Source organism: Eleginops maclovinus, chromosome 9 (genome assembly GCF_036324505.1).
Source record: "Eleginops maclovinus isolate JMC-PN-2008 ecotype Puerto Natales chromosome 9, JC_Emac_rtc_rv5, whole genome shotgun sequence".
In the NCBI taxonomy this organism is placed as follows: domain Eukaryota; kingdom Metazoa; phylum Chordata; class Actinopteri; order Perciformes; family Eleginopidae; genus Eleginops; species Eleginops maclovinus.
Window position 1 is genome coordinate 24,282,801 of NC_086357.1, and position 14,548 is coordinate 24,297,348.

At 43.3% G+C, this 14,548-nt stretch overlaps 1 protein-coding gene across 1 annotated transcript; it reads right to left on the bottom strand.

Moving 5' to 3' along the window:
• Window positions 1-155: 155 nt before the first annotated feature.
• On the bottom strand, window positions 156-12,689 carry ankrd24 (ankyrin repeat domain 24). The gene is made up of 21 exons (XM_063891852.1): window positions 12,581-12,689; window positions 11,832-11,962; window positions 10,823-10,911; window positions 10,650-10,714; window positions 10,492-10,549; window positions 10,202-10,272; window positions 9,964-10,070; window positions 9,290-9,462; window positions 8,183-8,199; window positions 7,421-7,534; window positions 7,218-7,337; window positions 6,920-7,049; window positions 6,629-6,807; window positions 5,310-5,473; window positions 4,174-4,928; window positions 3,597-3,913; window positions 2,903-3,136; window positions 1,906-2,082; window positions 1,660-1,830; window positions 1,468-1,533; window positions 156-544 (listed from the first exon to the last, which is right to left on the bottom strand). The coding sequence occupies exons 1-21, from the start codon at window positions 12,638-12,640 to the stop codon at window positions 482-484; spliced, it is 3,261 nt and encodes a 1,086-aa protein (XP_063747922.1). The 5' UTR covers window positions 12,641-12,689; the 3' UTR covers window positions 156-481.
• Between the last annotated feature and the right edge of the window lie 1,859 nt (window positions 12,690-14,548).

Here is a 14,548-nt window from a genome sequence, read left to right on the forward strand (position 1 = left end):
AGACTTCAGATGACCCTAAAATAGACATGAAGGACAGGGTAAAAGCTTTGAAAACGAATTGTTCACTGTGCATGCAGTGAGTTACAAAGAATAGTGTCATGGTGTTGTTTTCATTTTTTTATTACAACAATATCGTATAAAATCAATAGGCGTGTCACACAATCAATGCACCTGATTCTAGCTCCTAAATAACCACTCACTATTCACATTCTGCTACCATAAACCCTGACGTATCGGCTGCTGTCTTTGAACTCATCCAGCCATGAAGGCACTCTTTTGTTTTAGATTGTTTTTTTTACTTTTGCTTATCAGTAAAGCCTTGCTGCTGTTGTTTAGGTTACTGTAATGTACTCATGCGATGTCTGAACACAGGTCGGTTGTATTTGGCTTGGTCCCGCAGGTTGCTGAGCTGGAGCTGCTTCATGCTGACCTGTGAAAAGGACTGGAGGAAGAGGGAGACTTGCAGACTAAGTTATAAGCTTCACTGATGGGACATCCTCAGGATTTGGAGTAGCAGACCCTGCACCTCTTCATCCATTCGACCCTGTTGGGAAACACAGAAAGTTATGGGTTGGTTTTAGATGTAAGAGAACAGGCAGAGCCCTCATAACGGACTTGAGAGCAGCAGAATAAAACATTCAGGTTTGGCCATTGATGGAGCCACCTCAACTCAAGTTTTTTGATAGTGGCATTCATTCTGGTCATGAACAACCCTGCCCTGGACCTCCATTAAAAGAGGGAAAGGGGTGGGCTAAAACTACCATTGAAAAAGATGGTTAGCAGTCACCTAGCCACCAATCGTTCTGACTAGGAGGGTGAGACTTCTGCTGATTATAGTGTTCATGCAGTCAGATTGAATTGGTTTAATGCAGGTTTTTAAGTGCAATGTTCATTCTGGTCACCGCAACACCTTACATTTTGTTGAGCTGTAAATGATTTAGAAAATGCTCATTCATTCTGAGCATCATGCTTCCTTTCGCCTCTCATATAGTGTTCATAAAGGAGAGTAAGACTAAGAGGGCCAGTTGTAGACCAACTCATATTAATATTCCAAACACGAATGAATGCCCACACCATTAAGAAGTCAATCGTTTTCTTATAGTTCAACGACGCCTGAGCAATCCCTCAATACATGACAGAAAATAAATGTGTACATTGAGTTGTGGAATATGATGAAACTTATAGAACAATAGGAATGAGTTCTGTTCCTGTCCCTGCAGCACTTCTGAAATTACATCCACTTTTGTCTGGTGCTGTAAGCAGAGATGGTGTACAGATCTTAAGTGTCTGCACCACAAAGAGGGACAAACTTAAATCTCAGTGCTATTCACAGTCCAGATTCAAAAATAATAAAATCTCATAGATCTATCCTGAGACAGGGTCCACTAATTCACATCTAGAAACCTTTGTACATTTCATAACAAAGGACTTGGTGTGTCCTCTGTTGTAATACGTGGATTAACTCACCTGCACAGCTGCCAGTAAATGTGAACGGTACACAGTCACCACCTGTTTGTGCTTTCTCTCCCAATCCTGCCAACAGATAACACACAATGTTACTGTTGAGTGAGGTGCATGTTTGGTCGTTTTTTAAAGAGTAGATATTTTGGAAACCTTTTTCCTCCCTCCACATTTTACTAGTGACACTGTTCCCCTCACCTGGAGCTGCTGGGTGAGTATGGAGATCCTGTTCTGCAGTGCCATCTGCGTCCCGGGGTTATTTTGGTGGGCAGCTGATGAAGATAAGGAGGAGGAGGTGATGCCCAGAGGAGGTGACAGAGCTCCCAGGGCCTCTTTCAGCCGAAACACGTCTTTGGACAGATCTGTGATCTGCAGGACAACAGACATCAGTTTTATGACCTCAAAGGGAGCTTCACCAGCAGTTGTTTGAGCGCGCCATCTCACCTTGCGGTCCTTCTCCTTGATCAGGCCCTGGGAGTCCTGGATGCCCTTGTGGAGCTCCTGGATGTGGCTGGACCGCCCCTGTAACTCGGCCAGCTGCTGCTGCACCGTGGCCAGCTGCGACTCTGCTGCCTGACGCTCACTCTTATTGAAGAGAGCCTCTCTCTGTACCTGGAACACCTAGACCAGTAAAACCACCAGCGGCACCCTGTCAAAACCCTGTTTTTATGATTGGTCACATCTCAAATTCAGATGCTTTCTGGTTATATAAAAGTGGAGCTAGATCAAGAAGCACTGGAGTTTTGAGTTTAATTTCCATATAAAAATCCCAGGCAATAATTTTCCTTGTTTCCTGATTTATTTAATGATGAACATACCCTCTTCTTTTTCCTGTTTCCATTTCCTGAGTAAATTCTAAAATATTTCTTCTCCCAAACTGTTTTTTCTGAGTATAAGCTCACAGGAATTTCCAGTTCCCCCAGCTGACATACAGCTCCGTCTTTGATCTCCATACACCCACGCTTCAGTGCAAATAAATACATTGAACCAAGCTGCAGTTATCTATAGATATTTGCTTTTGTTGTCATGTTCAACTTTGTTTTTGTTTGTGACTTTGCAACAATACTGCCTCCATTAGTTGATACTTAATTTATAAAATGTATATCAAAAGCTGTGTTAATATCCTGCTCTGTGTGAAAATGTGGCCCCTTGTTAACCTCTGTGTTTGCCAACTTGAGTCGGGAAGCAATTACCCGGTTTACAAAGTGAGAGCTTTTAAATCTGAATGGAGTCTCATTAGGAGCTTATGGTGCACATACAACACTCCTTCAGTGCATCAGTGGGCAGATATTCGGGGGGGGGGGGGGTACTGAATAGAGAAAATAATACACACATGAATAATGGAGAGGCAGGAAAAAGGCCTTCATGGGACACGGCTCACTTTGTGGCAGACACAATAACATCTCACGTGGCTTTAGAAGCATTGGAGAAACACACTTACCTCAGTGCAGGTCTTCTCATGTTTGCGGGTGAGGTCGTTGAAGCGGGCAGTGGCGGCGTTGATCTCAGCCTGCAAGGCGAGCCGCAGGGCCTCATGGTCCTCCTTGGAGATCAGACCCTGTTCTGCAGCCTTCTGGGACTTCATCTCTCTCAGCTCCATGTCCTTCTCATGCAGAGCCTCCTGAGCTGCTGCTGCACTGCTCTGACTGGCCTGTAGGGACTGCTGCAGATCTGTCTAAGAGGCAGGAAGCACAACGATCACCTCACCTAATTATGATGTACATTTATATATATATCTATAAATCATGTAACAAACAACAGGTTTATCAGAACTATACATTGCCAAAAAGAGGAAAACAGCTGATCTGCAGCAAAGGTATACTTATTTTTTAAAGTCCTATTAACTAAAACTAACAAAGATACTGACTACTGATCAACAGTTAACATGGAAACATCTAAACATTTCATAAGGTAATTTTTGGAAACTAAATCCTAACTATTGTAAGCGGAATCCATTGTAAGTATGTGTAGTATAATTAAAGTAATGATGACTATAATATCGTATATATAGTATTATGATTTCATCTTCATTGAAAACCCTGCTCTTTCCTGAGTCTGTATGCCTCCCTGATATTTCAGGAGGCTTCGGCTGAACTGCTTCACTAAACCAGTCTCATCATTGGATGTCCTACTACCTTGACTTTCTCATGCTCCTCTTTGGGTACAGCATCCTGCAGGTCCTGCAGTTTGGCCTCGAGTGTGGCGGCCTGCTCCTCAGCCTGACTGCGAAGGCTCTTCTCCTCCTGCAGCTCCTGCAGCGTCTGAGCCAGCTGCTCCGATACTGCAGACAGCGTCTCCTTGTGTTTGGACAGAGGCACCGCGTCCTTCACCTGCAGGGCGTCCTGAGCCCGGCCCTCCCTCTCCGCACACAGACAGTCCAGAGCCTGCGCTGCTTCCTGCCGCGCCACCTCCAGCTCCTCCCTCACCGCTGTGATGGAGCGCCGGGAGAACTCTGATTGGACAGAGGCATTAACAAATCGGACAGAAAGAGTAAATCATTTAAAATGTTAATATCTGGCTTAAAAGTTAAAATACAACCCTATATTTATATATATTATCTCTGTTATTTATTATTGCTATTATTTGTATCATTATTATACATTTATTTTAATTATACATTTTTTAAATGTTATTATTATTTTATTTTATATAAACTGTTATGTTATGACAAATTACACCCCCCAAAAAAATCACCCTCCACTCCAGATATACCTGAGCGCTCTGAGCTCTCTGAACGCTCCTCCTCTTCTTCTTCCTCCTCCTCATCTCCGCGTGGAGGAGGCCTAAATCTCTCCAGATCCAGGAGAGCGTCGTTGAGCCTCCGAGCGACCTCCGCCCTCTCCCTGGCCAGCTGCTCACACTGCAGCCCCAGAGTCACCTGCACCTCCTCCATCTCCGAGCGGGGAACACTCTTCCTCAGATCCCCCTCCAGCTCCCCTAAACGCTCCTGGAGACGCCGGACCTGATTTCCATCTCCTCCTGCTCCTTCTTCTTTCCCTGTCGTCCTGCTCTCTGCCAGGGCTTCCTCCAACTCTGCGACTTTGTCCCGGAGGCCCTTCACTGTCTCTGTCTCTTCTCCTATGGCGTCTTTCTCCCCTGTTTTTCTCTTGGATAAAGCAGCACGGAGCTCCTCTACTTTCTCCGTCAGCTGTTTGATTTTGTCACTGTCCCGGCTGCTCTGACCGCCTGCTTGGCCCTCTCTCTTGGCTAGCTCCTCCTCCAGATCCGTCACCCGGTCCCTCAGCTGCTGTGCCTCCTCTCTCAAACCCTCCTCTGCAGCTCCAGACTCGCCTCCACCTGTTGCGGTGCTCTCCCCACACTCCACAGAAAGCACTCCGAGACGCATCTGCTCCTTCAGATCCTCCAGCTCAGACTGAGAGGAGACCAACTGCTCCTTCAGCGCCCGCATCTTCTTCTTCAGAGCCTCCAAACACTCTGCACCTCCTTCCTGAGACTCCTCATCACCACTGCAGGACAGGACAACGATAAGTAATATTTCAAACACTAACACAAACAATAAAACATGTTTAACATCCTAGAATAAGCGATAGTAGGGATTTGTAAAAGTAGTGACCATTTTGCAAATAATATCCTGGGTTTATTGATTATAATTTAGTCTAATCTAGTCTAAAAGATAAAAGAAAATAAGAAACCTTGCTTTTATTTGTGGGGCGAACAGTCCTAAAACCAATTTATCAAAAATAAACAAATAAGGGCAAAATATATATATATTTTTGCCTTTTTGCTTAATAAATGATGTGCTCTTGAGCAAATAACTATACCGGGCCCATCATTTCAGCATTACATCAATCAGAATACATCCCATCAACACAATTCATCACACTTACCGCTCTTCTGCCACGCTGGACGCCTCGTCTGAAGCCTGTGCCGCAGACAGGCGCTCCTGCAGAGCTTCAAACTCCTTCCTCAGGGTTTCATACTGAACTATGGGGACAAAATCCGTGCTGGAGGTCTGCATGTCCGTGTCATCCTTCTCGAACATCTCCAGCATCTGTGCACAACACACAGAGGAGAATAGTGAGGATGGAGGCATCAATGCTTGGCTTTTAATATGCGAGCACCATCGATTGTGGGCCCTCATTCCTTCAGAGAGTACTGAAGTGACTCAGTATTGTACCTGTGCAGATTGAAACAACATTTTCAGAATCAATGCAGCACCAGCCCAGATATCTTGACTTTTAATCCAATTAATCATAAAGGTTGAGCTTCAAAAACACACAACACTTCCAGTTTGTAACAAAGGATGTCTGTTATTAACATATTAAATATTTATACATTGAAGACCATCCAGATCTAACCCTGATTACATCATCCCTTATTTTCTTACACATATCAAAGCTTCTTCAGAGCCCAAAAAGATTTTTCATCATCCTATTCAATTCTTGAACTTATTTTGTGGGGTTTTTTCTGACTTTCATTTAACCCTGCATCATTGTTAATGAGACCAACCCCTCATGAATCTCTCTTAGACGATAAAACAGTATAAATATAGACGGTAGAATAATTTAACTTTCTACCAGCCGAAGTGTATTCTAACCTGCATGTGTAAAACGGGTAGATCTGCCAATTAAAAAACTTAAGTCAGCATGATTTATGGAGTCTTAGCCCTCCATTAATAATCTGAATCACAGCAGGAGGTTTTTCTCTTTCTTTGCTTTCATATTACATCTTAGATTTCCCACTTTGCCATCTGGCTCTTTTTTCACACAGCAGGGAAGAACTGAAGTTGTTGTCCTACATAGCTGCTATTCATGCTGTACATTACAGCGGTGAATGAAGCACAGCAGAACAGAATACTTTAAACACACATAAGTGCTTCGACCAGCATGACCCAGTTGGTGACGAATGTGTACAAGAAAGCCCCCTGTCTGCATCTCATGCTGTTCTCTTCTATTTATACCTGTATGAACACTTAGAGAGTGGCGTCATGAAGTTTAAGAGGTCATGACTAATGCTTGAGTCATCCTCTCCTGAATAATCTCTTCATTATCAATTTATTAAGAGGTCTGGGAATGTGTGTGTGTGTGTGTGTGTGTGTGTGTGTGTGTGTGTGTGTGTGTGTGTGTGTGTGTGTGTGTGTGTGTGTGTGTGTGTGTGTGTGTGTGTGTGTGTGTGTGTGTGTGTGTGTGTGTGTGTGTGACCGTACCTGCACTTTGAGAGTGAGTTCAGAGTTCTGTGAGGTAAGTTCCTCTATTTGTTTGTGCAGCTCGGCAACACTTCCTGTGTCTCTAGGGACAGGGGAGGGGTCGGCTGAGTCTCCGTCTCCTTGAGAGGAGGCCTCATCCTGAGCAGGGGAGGCTCTGGAGCGCTTGGAGAGCAGCTTCTCTAGTGGGAAAGTTAAAAAAACGCAACAAAAATTCATCTGTGTACCTCCTTGAACTGAATGTATGAAATGCATTCTTTCTGCCAGGATTGGAAAGTACGTAAACACACATACCTGGGAAGTCAAACATCTCATCCATGTCCTCAGAGTCACTGGCCCCGATACCATGGCCTCCCTTCAGCTCTTCAAGCAGCCTGTCTCTTTCTGCCTCTGCCTCCTCTAGACGCAGCTTAACCTCAGACAACTACAGTACACACACGGACACACACGTTAACCCTGCTGCACCATATGTACCTACTTTAAACTTGTACTTGCACAGAGATCTAACGAAGTATTGATTTACATAAAACCATTAATCATTTCGCATGGATATTAATAAGTAGGGGGGATTGTGTTGTCATCAGTGCAGTACCTCCTCCAGGGCAGAGAGGGCGCTCTGATGTTGCTGCTCCAGAGTTTTGATCTTCTGGAGCAGACGGCCTCGCTCCTGACGCAGCCGTCGAATTTCCTCAAACACCTCCTCATCCTCTGCCTTACTCAGACAAGCACAAAAGAATTGTTAAAGACTGCCTTTCTTGTAATATAAAGCACAAAAACAAGATTGACAGTGCTCACCTGGGCTGATTGTGCCTCTGGAGGCTGGGGAGAGGGTGAGAGGGACTGGGACTCAGGGGTATGGGCAGGAGGAGCAGGACTCCTGGGATGTGGACAGGGTGGCATGCCCTTGATCTTTGTGAGGCAAAAACAGAATAAAATGAACCGTTACAGTCATGCAATTACATATAATAGTGTTGAGTCAATATCTCGAGTAGCAATGTTGTTCTACAGACGTATTACCGACTGGGCTTTTGTAAAATAAGCGTAGTTATGGAGCACTTTTATCTTAGCCGTAGTAGTAGATATTTAACCAGATAAGTAAATAAAGGTTGAATGAATGAATGATTATATATATAAATGTACTGTATAAATATGCAAAAATAATGTACGGTTATCGTCTGCTTGTGGGGGCAAATAAATGTCTTCCATCCTCTGAAATGTTTCTTATGTACCTGCAAAGGAGAGCGCGGCGGTGGAGGAGCTTTCCGTTTGCGGGGTGTCGTGCCCCCTTGCACTGATGAGGCGCCTGACGGGACTTGGGGGGGCTGCGTGGGGGTTGGATGGTTATCACAAAAAAAACTGAGGTCAAGCTCAACATAAAAAGGGGAAATTAAGGAAACTGAGATAACACAAAGGGGAACGAAGGCCAAAGAAAAGAAGGCAGCACACACAAAAAACAATGACATCACATTGGAAAACATGCACAATGTGATCGGCCAAAGTGGGCCATGATCTCTTTTGATGGAGGGAGTGATCCAGCACACAGCTATGCAACATTACCTCCTCGCCCTCAGGAGCTACGGGTGCAGAGGGAGAAAAGACACAGAGCAAAACACTTTATAATGTGATGAGGTCCGGCACACAGCTACAGGCACAAGTAGAAACGTTTTCAAACATGAAGTAAATACACCAAAACCTCCAGTTATAGGATAAAAGATAATGTGGTCAGGCATCATATGCACACCAACTTCTCTCCTTCATCTTCTCTTCAAACCACGCATCTGTTTTCCATATAGCAGAAATGTCTTTGTTGAGGGATAAAAGTGGAGCAAGCCTTTCGTCTTTTTTTTTTTTTAAACCCCCTCTTCACAATCACACCCAGCTGTCCTGCTGATCCAACTCCTTCTATTACAGTTGTTTCCTTTGGGAGCAGAGACACAGCCAGGATCCAGAGCAGCACGGACACACACAGAAGCCACACACACTGCGTCTGATGATCTGTTACATGTTAGTGCCATGTGTTTCATATGATGCTGACACTTCATGATAAAAAAGTTGCTGTCATAAGTCATCATTTCTGCTTAACATCAATTGGAGTTTGATTTGGTTGTAAATTAGTGTAGGATCAAGGCAGTTGTTGTCTTTAGCACATTGACGTCACTGAAGTCAGTTCTCCTGGTTAGTTTCCTTTCAGTGTTCATCTTTTAGAATGTGTTTAACCACAGAGGTAATTTTATTTCCAAAACAAACAGACTTTGTAACGAAAACTGGTAAAAACGCAAAATAGTTTAGTAGTTTTAAATCACAATCGTTTTTTTCTGACTGTTTGGTTGAAACAGTGATTCTAGTAAGCTGCCTGCAGAGCCTATATCTCCCACAACTTAAGATCCAGATGTCTTATGACTTAATCTGGTTAAAATATATAGCATAAAATCAAGGGAATTTAAAAAGTGTGGCTTAAAACTAGAGAAAAAGTCAAATCATGACATCTTCTGGCAGACAAGCCAATACTCACGCTTGTGCAAACTCGATACACCGCCCTATTACATAGGGTTGTTTCTTTTCCCAGGAATACAATAAGGAAAATGAATTGTCAACACAGCTTTGTGAGATCTGCAATCACCACCCTCTCTAAAAACAGGATTAAGATGTTGTACTGTATTTTACCTGGAGGTACTCCGTTCTGCAACATCTCTATGATGCGCTGGTTGCCCGTAGCTATGCTGTAGTCGATGGCATTGTGTCCAAGGGCGTCAACCAGCTGGGTGTTGGCACCTCTTCTCAGCAGAGCTTCTACTGTCTCTATGCTGTCACTCTCACACGCCAGCATCAAGGCAGACCTGTGATGCAAACATCATAAGACAAAAAGCAATCGTGAAGAATCATATACATCAGTTTAAGAATCATGGGCCGTTAAACATCAGTCATTGGAAATATACATTATGCTTAAACCTACACAACTCTACTTCAAGGATTCCAAAGATACTAAGCATGTGAATTGAATGACTAGGCATTGCATTTTGATGAAAAGATGCAGCCTTAAAAAAGCCTCTTATCATCCTCTCCAAAGCCAAACTGAAAGCTGTCCCTGCTGGAGGTCTTGACCCGCATCCCCCCAAATCTAACCCACATATTGGAGTCTTTCAACGAGAATTCTCTCCGTATCCTGACCCAGACAACCCCACTGCTGTGAGAATAATCCTGCAGAGGTTTTTTGGTTCTAGCTTAGTTTAAAAGTGCTCCAGTCTGCCTCAGCAGGACACACACTGTCTGTCATTCCATCTGTCAAAAGCTTCAGCAGCAACTAGGGTGCCTCAGAGAATAAATTGAAAGTCCAGTACCTTCCCTCGTTGTCCTGAATGTTGGCATTGGCACTTCGACCCAACAGGAAGACACACAGCTCCACTCTGCTCATCTGAGCTGCTAAGATCAGGGGTGTTTCCCCCTCCTGACAGAAAGAGACGGACAATAAATATTAATGGCGCAACATCACATATTTCTGGTTATGTTGTCCAAAGTCTTAACTAAAAGAAAGAGTCAATTATGGATTATTATTACAGTATACACTCTTCATCCTACCCCATCCTGAACATCCAGACTGGCTTTAAAATCCCACAGGGTCTCAGAGCAAGACAAGCAGCCACTGAGCGCTGCAGGAAATAATCAGAATTATGGTCAACATCAGATGTTTACACACACATGTACTGTACTTACATCATCTAGATACATGATGTGTTATATGCTCAGCTTCAGTGTGACGTGTTCCATACTTTATATACTTGTACAAAATGTGTGTTGGATCCACGAGAGGTTTTTGTTGTATGCAAAGGGACTTTTATGATGTCATATTACAGTTCTTTAATTGTTACCTGCATGATGAAGCGGAGTCCTGCCAATGCTGTCCGTGCAATCTACTGATAATCTCTCCTGTCAAAAGAAATAACAGCAAAAAGCATCTCTAATTAATGCTGTCCTTAAATGTATATTTTACAGTATTTGTTGGCTTTGCTGTCATGCTGTGATTTACCTGTAGGAGTCTCTTCAAACACTCAGATTGGCCGTTTTTGGCGGCAAGGTGAAGGGCACTGAAGCCTGCAGGCAGTAATAAAACAGACATTTATAAACAATCCACAACAAGTGTGATTCAACAGCCTTGACTTAGGGAATATATTTTATTTGTTTGATAATAAAATACCGTACCAGTGCCATCCGTGATGTTGACGTCTGCTCCGTGAGAGATGATGACCTCCAGACAGTCCAGCCGGCCGCGCGATGCAGAGAGGTGGAACCTGCCAGAAGGACAGTCCTGTCAGTGGTGCTGAGAGATGAACATGGGAATCTGTTTCTATTTAAAATGTCTGCACTCACTTTAGTTACACTTTAAGAGAAAAGAAGGCAATAGAAGTTTATCATTTACGGAAAAAGGATCAAGGACAGAAAGATAAATAAGCAGATTAGCAGAATTCCCAGTGGCACAAACTGTATATCCAGGAGTAACTACTTTGCTGGTGCACATGAGCAACAATAGCAATCAAATATGTTTTATGTTTACTGCATTTCCTCCTGATGAATATATTCCTTGCTGTGAGGGCTAGGTGACATGATGATTTACTGTATGTGTTTCCACCGCTGTAGCTACTCTTGTGATTCTTGCATGATCTCGCCATATCACGTTTTTACATATCCAGCTAGCTTGCAAGGTAACCTCGGGTAACCAACAGAGGATGAAAACGACATGTTAAAATCAGGATGAGGAGGGATTACAAGCTATTTGCACAGCATTTTGTCAACTTTTTTAATGAAAGATGAGTAAAACCTGCAGGAAAAGTCAAAGCTGTTTTTATTTTGGTATGCTCTAAAGTACAAATTTGACAGATTTGTATATTGCTTGACATTGTGCCAAATGGAGTCAAACTGATAATTAGTTGCACCTATTAACGTTATGATCTTAATGTTCTCAGGAACTTTAAAGCTCCCATATTGAAATACTATTTAATACACTCTAGTCTCATATGATGCAAAAGAAAGAAGTTAATAATCAAATGTGATGAAGTGTATTATGTTTTTTCAGAGCATTTATTGATTGAATTTATTATACTGTACCATTATCGTGATGTAAAATGATATGAACCGTGACATAAGATTTTAGCCTTATCGCTCTCTCCTACTTCCTGTGACTAAGCAGGTCGATATAAGGAATCCGACTTACGCTGACTTGCCCTCGGCGTCCAGCTTTGTGGGACAGAGGCCTTTTTTGACGATGAGAGCCGAGACTTTGTCGGGCTCGTTCTGCTCCACAGCCTGCAGGAGCCTCTCATCACTCTTACTCCAGTCCTGACTCTGAGGGGGGGGGCAAACAACAGAAAAGGTCACCACCCCAAACTGCCCGACGGGAAACTGATACCACACTGCATATCTCACATAACTGACACAACAATACATGACGGGACAGCTGAAATACATAATATGCAATTAGAAAGATGCCTGAAAGTTTTACGAGTCATAAAAAACAACTTTCAAGACAGAATTATTAAAACAAAGGGGAGCATTTCCTTTGTTTATCTTGTATTAAGTTGATAGAGAGAAGAGATACATACTGGAAGTGCCAGCAGACTGAAACAAGGACAGAGCCGCTTCATGAGGCTAAAAACAGGCTGCTGGGGATCCATACTGCTAGCAGGGCTTCACACACACACACAATTAAATAAACCTACAGAGTACCGAGCTACCGCTGTGTGTCCTTTGTGACCATACACACTGCGGCCCATCTACATAACAAACATACTCAGTTACATGAGAGAACTTTACGCATAACTTTCTCCCTGATACCCTACAGAGGTCACAGCAGCATCATACTAAAGCTCTACATACTGGATAATATAACCTCAATATCACATTGTCAATGGAATTAAATAGCTTGCCACACTCTGACACACACACACACACACACACACATACAGTATCCCTGCTATATGCTGTCCTCACAACATTTCCCTGTGCAGTGCTCCCTGTCCGCATCCAAATCGCTGCTCCATCATCCTGCCTCGGCTGCTAGCGGTGACATAGCCGGTCTGTCCTCTCACACACTGCCACCTCCTTCCTTTCCTCACTGTCCTCCTTTCTCTAAGCTAATAATTTCTCCGCAGCCTCCGTCTCTGTAGCAGGCGTCCTCCTTTTCTCTCCATTAGTTTTTTTTTTTTTGTCAGGTCCCGCACGGTACCCCCCTGGCAGCGTCATTCAGTAGATCTGTTTCTCTGCAGTTACACAGCTGGGCCTGCGTGATGTGAGGACTCAGCAAAAAGGGGAGAAACAGGCTGGCTCGATTCTGCATGTTTGGATGGTTAATTACCTGGCAGAGGGGACACTTAGAGGCACACACACTAACTTAAATCTACTTTTTCTGGCTGTGGTAAAGCTTATGTGTAGGAAACCCTGGCAGATGCATGATATTTATATGAATTGAAAAATCTTTGCAGTTGCACAAGAATTTCAATATATCACTTTACCCAGAGCAGCAATAGCAGGCCTTAAAGTAAATGAACTGCAACACTATTAAGAAGGGAATAAAAACCAAATGCAATTACAGAACCTTAATAAATGTATTCCTTCCTGTGATGTTCATTACATTACATTTGATCAGCTGATATTTTTTTCCAAAGCAGCTTACATATACTTTGATACCGCAGACAAACCTATGGGAGCGATTTGAGGTTCTGAAGATTGCTCAAGGAAACCGTGCAATGGTTAGAGAGGTCAACATTAAAGTGCCCAACTTACACTGATTTGGCTTCAGCATTATAACCATATTTACAGATGACTGAATTGTGCTGTCATGTGCTCACTTAAATAATGATGAACGTACCTCTAAGGTATCAAAATGTGTATGCAGTGTCATCAATGTGTATAAAAACCTAACACGTCCTCTGTTCTGGGCTCACCTGCTTAGCTACTTGCTTGACTGAGCTTCTATCTGCAGATGTTTGAATTCAGACAGACCAGTTTTAACTATCAACTTGATGCTTTTACAATACATAAAGGGCCTCCATACTACTCATAAAAGGGGATCATCCTTGTCACCATTGTTGTGGTGATCACTTACACTAACACTCAGGTGGAATTTCTCCTTCAGGCGACAGACACTAACAGGCTGTTATCGAGCTAAAAGGAACTAAAAGCTCAGACTACATTATAGTACCATCTACAAGTGTCTTCTACCGATGCCTTGGTGCTGCAAGGTTGCAAGTCTTTCTGACCCCAGTATGTTGACCTGCAACAAGCAAATGGCTACATGGAGCAGGCCATAAAGTACAATCTTAAAAAAACAGCATCTGGAAACAAAGTTAAATCCCAAAGCCACTCAGAATAGCAAAGGGATGACAGCAGGATGATGGGGATTCTTGCGTGTGTGTGTGTGTGTGTGTGTGTGTGTGTGTGTGTGTGTGTGTGTGTGTGTGTGTGTGTGTGTGTGTGTGTGTGTGTGTGTGTGTGTGTGTGTGTGTGTGTGTAAGCACATGTGAATAATTGAAGGCTACCTGAGATCTGTGGTTATAGCAGCAGACAGCCCTGCTCTCCTGCTGCTGCTCAGTGACACTGAATCCCAGGGCCCCCCATACACACTCACACACAAACACAAGGAACAACCTGGGATCTATATAAATTACTTCCCAATGCGGAGCAGGTGGATACTGTAATATTAGGTTAAAACACAGCTTGTTGTGGCTTATATCTCCAAATAGCGTGTAGCAAACTGGTGCTCTACTTTTAACTGTAAAGTTCCACGTGTCTTACAACAGAAGACTCTTACCTCAGTCTTTTTAAACTTCGCCTTCAGACTCTTCATAGTGGTTCGATGGCCTCTGTCTGAACAGGAACACTGCAAAGGAAAATGCATTGAGTAGAAACGTTATTGCTATTGTAGATTATAGC

Bases quoted from the DNA above. Each gene is read 5' to 3' on its own strand.
- ankrd24 (XM_063891852.1), bottom strand. From the start codon at position 12,640: ATGCGGACAGGGAGCACTGCACAGGGAAATGTTGTGAGGACAGCATAT. The intron at 10,273-10,491 runs GTAACAATTAAA...TATTTCCTGCAG, and splicing joins GACTCCGCTTCATCATGCAG to CGCTCAGTGGCTGCTTGTCT. The intron at 1,831-1,905 runs GTGAGATGGCGC...GTTGTCCTGCAG, and splicing joins TCAAGGAGAAGGACCGCAAG to ATCACAGATCTGTCCAAAGA.